This window comes from Neopelma chrysocephalum, unplaced genomic scaffold (genome assembly GCF_003984885.1).
Source record: "Neopelma chrysocephalum unplaced genomic scaffold, ASM398488v2 Primary Assembly neopelma1_80b, whole genome shotgun sequence".
NCBI lineage: Eukaryota > Metazoa > Chordata > Aves > Passeriformes > Pipridae > Neopelma > Neopelma chrysocephalum.
In genome coordinates this window covers 6,522,668-6,530,688 of record NW_020897742.1, presented here as the reverse complement: position 1 = coordinate 6,530,688, position 8,021 = coordinate 6,522,668, and the positions used below count along the sequence as shown (strand labels likewise).

The window sequence follows — 8,021 nt, the reverse complement described above, 5'->3', positions numbered from 1 at the left end:
TCACTGCAATAACAGATCTTGCTGTTTAGACATCTTTAAACATTATTATTAGTGTGCAAGAAATTAGAGACCTACATCAAGATCTGGAGGTTTGGGTGTTGTTTTTTAATTGAAAGTGAATTTCAGATCATAGTTTCCCTCATGAAGGATCTCTAAGCACTTTTACGTAGTTAAATGAGTTCCTGTGGCCTCCTTTTGTACAGGCAGTAGCAGTCTGTGTCCAACAGCCTCAGCTCAGCCTCAGTGGTCACCAGTCGAGTGTACCTGGTCAGGGAGATGGGAGGGTGAGGATGCAGGAGCTCAGCACAGAGGATGGTGGCAGGCTGAGAGGGCACACATAGTCTTAATCTTAAACTGCATATGTGATTGTAGTCTTTAACTGCGCCAGGGGAGGTTTAGGTTGGACATTAGGATGAATTTATTCATAGAGAGGGTGATTAGACATTGGAATGGGCTGCCCAGGGAGGTGGTGGAGTCACTGCCCTGGAGTCTATCCCCTAAGGTGTTTAAGGAAAGACTGGACATGGCACTCAGTGCCAAGGTTTACTTGATATGGTGGTGTTTGGTCATAGGTTAGACTTGATGATCTCAGAGGTCTTTTCCAACCCTTGAAGCAGCCAAGTCCCCTTCAAAGGTGAAGCACACATATCATAGAATCACAAAATGTTAAGGGGTTGGAAGAGTCTTTAAAGATCACCGAGCCCCAATCCCCCTGCCATGGACAGGGACACCTCCCACTAGACCAGGTTGCTCAAAGCCCTATCCCACTTGGCCTCGGACATTTCCAGGCATGGGGCATCCACAACCTCCCTAGGCAACCCGTTCCACTGCCTAAGCACCCTCACGGTAAAGAATTTCTTCCTTATATCTAATGTCTAACATCTATATCTACGTCCCCTCAGTGAAGCACCCACGTCCCTCTCGAGGTTCCCACGTCCCGCCGGGGCCCCGCGGTGCCCGGAACACCAGCGCGGGGGACGCCGTTTCCAGACGGGCCGCTGTGGCGCGCGGCGCGGTTGTCATGGTGCGGGCCCGGGCGCGGCCGCCATGGAGGAGGAGGACACGGTGGGGCCGGGGGCAGCCGGGGGCAGCCGGGCCGGGGGGAGCTGGGGTTCACCGGGCCGGGGGGAGCCGGCGGGGCGCGGGCAGTGCTTCCCCGCCGGGCGTGCGGCGGCTGCGGGGGTAGTGGAGGAGGCGCCGGTGGGCGCTGCCTTCCCCGGCCCCGTCCTGCCCGGCCCTGCCCACAGCGGGGCCCGGCGGCGGCGGGCGAGGTCCTGCGCGGCCCCTCGGCGTTGGCCGGTGCCCGGTCCTGGCCGGAGATGGGCCCAGTGGAGCTGCTCGTCCCCAGCACGCACGTGTGTGGAGCCTCTGAAAACCACTTTGTTTTAATCTGTTGGTTTCCCTCTCTCCAGGCGCGTGCAGGTTTTCTTCGCATTTCCAGAAATTTATTTTTCCTTTCGCCTCCCGCTGTAGTTTTTGTCTCCACTTCCATTTCTGATGTGTGACTTTTATTTTTTAAGCCACGCCACGTGTGTGCGAGGCGTGGATCACCATTCCCCTGGTTCTAACGCTTACACGCACACTTCTTAGTGCTTACCAGCTAAAATTCCGTGTTTAGAGTTACCTGTGGCTGATAACAAAGGAAATGATCAGTTGTTACCAACCGGAGCCAACACAAAAGGTGTAAATATTCTCTATGAATAATCCCAAAAGCTGTGCAGTAGCCTGGTAATAGTGCCGTTTTTTATACCCAAACACTTGTGAAACACTCGCGAAATACTCTTGTGGTTTTTTTTTCCTTTCAGAGAGATTTTAATGAACGCTGTGCCCAATGTTCAGAAGTGAACTGGGGTCTCACTGATGGAGGCAGATATTATTGCAGATCTTGCCACAATGTTACTGAGGTAAAAAGCTAAGTTACTGGCCTTGGAAAAGGTTTATTTTGATTGCTTCTTTCTGTATATTAAGAAAATGTTAGGTTTTTCTCCTTGACGTTAGGAGTTGAAGGCAGTATTGCTATTCTTCCTTTTTCATGCTTTTCTTGACACTAAGACTAATATTCCTTGAAATCACAAAATTTAGAATGAGCCATTTTGGCCTGCCGTGTTCCTGTAGTCCTGGGGTGCTGTCTGGATGCCTTAGAAGCATTGCTTGGGTGTTGCTGCATTTTACTACAGTACAAATGTAGGCAAACTCTGGTTCATGTCACCTGTATGACCATGATAGCAATTCTCTATTTTAGCAATTTCTGAATGAAAAGTTCAGAGTGTCCTGTCCTCTTCTTACTTTAGGAAATTTGAGTAAGTTCCTCCATTATGTTTTATGTGATGGGGCAATCTGTGCAAGTTAGACTTGACGTTTTTTCTTGATAAGATAATACTCCTGTTTTGCAGAGAACTAGAGAAGTTGTAAACACTGATTTTATGACTAATTCAAGAGTCCAGACAATCTCTAAAGGTTCAAGAAAGCAGGAAAAAACTGGTATGTATGAGTTTCTATCTGTATTTTGCATCAGTGGCTGTTCAGCCAGGGTTCACCTAGGCCATTATGTCTTTGATGGAGACCAAAAGCAGATAGCTAGGAAAGACTGTGGGAGTGGAAACAAAACACACCCCCTAGATGCTGCTATAACCTTCAGCAATCACTTTTGGTGACTTCCTGAGCCACAGGTGACCTCTGCGAGCCCAGTGGTGTTTGGGTTTTTTTTGATTGAACTGAGCTATGTGTTAGTTATTGCTGCTTGGATTCGTGGAAGTAAATACTCGCTGAAGATACTGGTGGCATGCATTCAGGTGTGGTGATCCCTTTTTTCCTTCCTCGTGATGGCTATCACAAAACCAGAGAAGTTGTTTGTCTTGGTGAGATATGACAGTGGTCCAGCTCTTAGAGAGTTTCGCACTGGCTTGTGTTACAGGTACTTGTCCCTGTCATCATGGCTGGGCTTCACGAATGAAGATTTGGGAAGGGCTCTACCCACATTTGTTACAAGCACGCTGGTGGCTAAGAAGGCCAATACGAGATAGACACATCCAGTTGCAAAAGGCACAGCAGAAAGACTCCTTAGGTGGTAAATTCTGCAAGACACGATTCTTTCCCCGTTGTCTTTTCTCCTCAAGAGTGATCCTGTGTGCGTTCTCAAAAGAAGCAGCAGTGTTAAAGATAGTGTGTCTCCAGGCCTCCCGATTGGAGGCCAGAGTAGACCAGTTATGATGGTCAATATGGCCAAGGCTGAGATGTTGTTTCAGGGAGTCCTTGTATCTTCTCTTCGGGGCTCCTCTCTTGCGGCAGCCGGTGGCAAGTTCACCATACAGCAGGATCTTAGGGAGGCGGTGGTCCTTCATCCTTGAGATGTGTCCTGCCTAACGCAGCTGTGTTCTCAGTAACACGGCCTCAATACTTGTAACTGCTGCCTGTTCTAGAACAGATGTATTGGTCACATAATCTGACCAGTGGATGTTTAGGATTGTACGGAGGCAGCGTTGATGGAAGCGTTCTAAGAGTCGCAGGTGGTGGTGGTAGATGACCCACGATTCGAATCCATATAAGAGAGTAGACAGCACAATGGTTCTGTAAACACTGATCTTTGTACTTTTCTTCAAGTGTTTATTTTGTCAGACTCTTTTATGGAGTTTTCCAAAAGCATTATATGCCTTTGCTAACCTGTTGTCTATCTCTCCATCAATCTTACCATTCGAGGAGATGAGGCTGCCTAGGTAATTAAACTGCTGAACTGATTTGAGCTCTGATTCGCTAATGGTGATGTGGGGATGATGGAAGACTTCCTGAGGTGCCGGTTGATAGAGAACCTCTGTCTTCTTTAAGCTGACTTCCAGCCCAAAGAGCTCAGCAGCGTCTGCAAAGCAGGATGTTAAACGCTGCAGAGCTGCTTCTGTGCGTGCGACAAGGGCAGTGTCATCAGCGTAGAGCAGCTCCCGGACAAGATGGTTTAAGGTCTTAGTGTGGGCCTTCAGTCGCCTTAGGTTGAAAAGGCTTCCGTCCCTGTAACCTGCACAAAACTACATGGAAGAGTTTTCATGGACTTCCAATAGCTGAACCAATATTACATCTTTCATCCAGAGTCACTCTTATACTTTTACTTTCATGATTCAAAAGAATAAGGGTCATGATGTATGCCATAAGAATATCATGGTGAAGCTGTTGCTGGAGCTGTGTGTGTGTTCTGTGATGACTGGATAGATCTCTTACTGTTGTGGCCACTTTCAGAAATAAAGCTGCATTACAATACCAGATGAAGCATGGGGTTATCCTTGTCTCTGATGTGCTGATCTACCATTGCTCTGCTGCAGTGGCAGTGGATTGCTACATTTCTTTGAAAAGAGCAATTGTGAGGAAGCAAAGGGAGGGGTGAAACAACCTGAACACCTCCACTTGTCCTTATCCTGTATTGCTCCTAAAGCCTGGGCCATGTACCCAGCACTTTGTGCTTTTTGTTTCTCCTGTTGGGAAGATCATTAGTTGACCCCCAGGCTTCTGCAGAAAGAAATCCTTACTTTCATACAGTCCCTTCTGTGAGTGCAGTCATGTTACACTGTGTTTTCAGGCATTTATAGGAGTAAGCTGTATCTGTGGGTAACAGTTAAAGCCAGCATCACTGAAGCAGAGCAGAAGCTCTGAGCAGATAACCTATAAGATGGCAAGAGGAAAGGTGTGATTGGGAGGAAAGGTATAGGGGGAATGAAAAGAGAGTTGAGAAATGCAGAGAAAATTTCTAAAACCGAAAGCCTGTGGAAGAGGCTAGTAGTAAACAGAGAGAGGTAACGGTGAAAAGTAAATGCAATGCAGCCTGAAGAAACAGAGAATAGACCGGAGCAGGCCCACTCCTTATGAAATTCATGTTGTGCTGAGATTTGCTAGAACCTCAGAATATCTGAGAAAGTTTCTTTCATTTAAACTTATATGATTCTGTGGGAGAGAATGGTGAAGCACGTGATAGTGTTGGTTGTTTTTGCCTGACTCACTACTATAATGTTCCAGGTTTCTGTGCCAGGGATGGGAAAGAAATGTTCATATTTCATTTTTTAATGGCAGGTTCTTAGTTATTTTAAAACTGGTCATTTAACAGTGTTCCACTCAATTACAAATGCCACACTAGATGTTGTAGTGAAATATATTATTCTTGGGAAACGTGTGGAGAACAGTGCTTGTTCAGTAACTTTTCTTCTTGTTTAAGGCTGTGAATAAATGGCACTTAATGGAGTATTCAGTGTAGCTGGTCTATGCACTAGGATATGAAAGTCTTAAACAGAGAGACATGTCTTTGTCCTGGTACCAAAGGAACAGAATGTTAAGTGGAAATAAATGCGCATAAGGTTAAAGAAACCCAAAACAGTACAAACAAACAGAAACCTCCTTTTTTTCCCCCTTAGATAGAGGCTGTGAATGGTATGTTTGTGAAGGCTTTCAACTTGTACTCAAGAAACAAGCTGAAGCTTTAGAAGCATTAGGGGTATGTCCACAAATGAAGGTATGTAGATGTCAGTGAATTGTGTTACAGGTGTTATTTTAACAAATTTTAATTTTTAAAATGACTCAAACAACTCCCTCTTTAAAAACATTGAGCATATAAAATCAAATTTTGTATCTCTGGTAATTTTAAAAAATATTTTATAAATCACAGTTAGTAAAATTAGAGATGGAATATTACTCAGATTTTTGAGTTAGAAATTATGCTCTGTTCTCTCAGCAAGTAATGATCTTGTAAACTGTGTACTAATCATTCATTTGTATTTATAAGGATGAAGTTCTGTACAAATTTTGGAGGTGTTACCTTCAGAAGAGCAAACAGGCATATTGCAACAGACCAGCTGGGGAAACTGTCAAAGCATTATCGGTAAGTGAAAGCTCAAATCCCTTGAGATGTTTGGTATCTTTTTAAAGCAACAACAGAAATATTCTTTGTTCAAGATATTATATCTTGTTCAAGATATAATGTCACTTCAGTATGAGGGATGTCATCTGAACAGGGTTCCACATGTCCATTTTGTTATTTCTGGGGGTTTTTTTACCTATTTCAAGAGATAAATACTTCTATGAGTATTTGAAACTGCTTATTTAAAAATATTGCTTTATCTTGACATAGAAAATCAGTAGATAGAAATCACAATGCAAAATGCATCAGCAGCTACAATCCTATCCTGCCTGCTCCCTTGAAGTTACTTATTTCATCAAGCTTTGATTCTATATGCTGCCAACTTTCTGATAATTGTGGCAGATTGGAGTGTATTCACTAGAAGTCTTTTAATATTGAGAAATCCTCTAAAAATACTTTCTTCCCCATGATTTCTTCATGTACTGTTGATTTATAGAGAAAGTAAAAATGTGAACAGTTTGGGTTTTAACTTTCACTGTTGATTTTGTGTCTGTCCTGCTTTATGTGGTTTGTTAAGATTGAAACAGTAACTAACAGTAGCTAATACAAATATGTATTTACAAAAAACAGGTACATGAGAGCAGTACTGATGTGGACAGTGAACCAGAAAGACCCAGCCTTCTGCACTTGCTGTCCCTCTCTGAAAGTGAGGGGGATCTGCAGACTGACTGCAGCTTTGCCTCATCCATGAGCAAGGTTTCAGGTAGGAGCAGTGAACTGAACTATCGAGAAACCAGTTTTTCTGTAGTTTTTAAATATAAATAAATATAAAGTTTATCTGTGCACAGTGAATTGGAGGAACTGGTTGGAAGGTGTGAAGTTTTCAGTCCTGTTTGGGACTGCAGTACTTTATATTCTAGCAGAAATGGAAGACTTCCCCCCTCAACCCCCACCCTAGAAGATGAAAGTTGAACAGGACCTGTAAATACAATGAGAAATGCAGGAGCAAGTTCTGTTTTATAACAAGTTTGCTCCATGCCTCCTGTTTGGAGTGGGAAAAAGTTGCTATTTTATCTGCAAAGCTAAGTGTTCACAAACACAGCAGCTTTGAAGAGTAAGCACTTGTTTAGCCAGTAGCAGAGCTGTCAGTCATGACTTTGATGTTAAAAAACATGAGTTTGTTCTTTGAGGGGGATATTTTTTTTCTATCCCATAGATATATTTAGCTTTTTAATTTTTTTCTTTAAAGTATTTTGGTACTTCTGTATCTTTCATCTCTGCATTCTTTTTACTAATTTCCCTATAACCCCTTCTCTGAAAAATCATATTTTAGTGTTCTGTGAGTTTCTGCTTTCTGCTTGCAATACCAGCTTGAAAATATTTGCAGAATGATAAACTTTTTAATTAAAATGTTACAGAAAATTGGACTGTTTGGTGCTACTGGGTAAGCATAATGCCAGACAGTGCTGCAATATCTGATACTGGAAGTACATTTCAAGGCACATTTGAAAGCTTTGCTTGCATTTTAAATTCCTGAGGTTTTGTTTTTTGCTTTATTCTTTGCTTGCCTTTTCCTTCATCTGTCTCAGTGTTTCTTATTTCCCTGTTATGTACTACCCTCTTCATGTCCCGTTTCTGTTCTTCTGTGATATTGCCTGTCTGCCCTCAGAAGAATGCAATCCTATTCTTTTGTACTTTCCTCTTTATTTTGTAAAATCCAGAAATGGTAATAGAATGAGAGATTTGATCTGAAGCAATTAGAAAAATAAATGCATTTTAGAAAATCCAAACAGAAATAGGGAGGGGGGCAAAGGTGCAAAAATGGTGACGCAAATTTTTATGAATATTATTCAAGTACCTGTCACCCTTATATATTAAAATGACAACATTTTCACGTAAAGAGCCACTGTATGTTTGTACATGTAGAATCTTGGGTGTTACACAAATATAATATGAAGAGGAAAGAATTGACTGAAGATTTTCTAGTGAAAATATTCCCTTGAATTTTCTTCCCCTTTTTGATGTCTGGAGTAACTCCTTTCTTCCTTGGTACTTGTGCCTTTTATAGTTATGTTTCTTAGAGTTTTAGAACAGCTAGATAATCCTAAATAGCTATAATTTTTCATGTTCTTGGTTTATTGTTTCAGAAATTGAATTCAGTTTCCAGTAGTCATCAATTTCACTATAATAA

General features: G+C 42.6%; 1 protein-coding gene across 1 annotated transcript in view; it reads left to right on the top strand.

Moving 5' to 3' along the window:
• The first annotated feature begins 970 nt into the window (after positions 1 to 970).
• Positions 971 to 8,021, top strand: part of TAF1B (TATA-box binding protein associated factor, RNA polymerase I subunit B) — a 47,593-nt gene continuing 40,542 nt past the window's right edge. The window contains exons 1-6 of the mRNA XM_027690153.1: positions 971 to 1,065; positions 1,806 to 1,904; positions 2,394 to 2,481; positions 5,388 to 5,485; positions 5,756 to 5,851; positions 6,461 to 6,593. Of these exons, the coding sequence (XP_027545954.1) occupies positions 1,048 to 1,065; positions 1,806 to 1,904; positions 2,394 to 2,481; positions 5,388 to 5,485; positions 5,756 to 5,851; positions 6,461 to 6,593 (532 nt within the window). The 5' untranslated portion in view covers positions 971 to 1,047. The remainder of the gene's footprint in view (positions 1,066 to 1,805; positions 1,905 to 2,393; positions 2,482 to 5,387; positions 5,486 to 5,755; positions 5,852 to 6,460; positions 6,594 to 8,021) is intronic.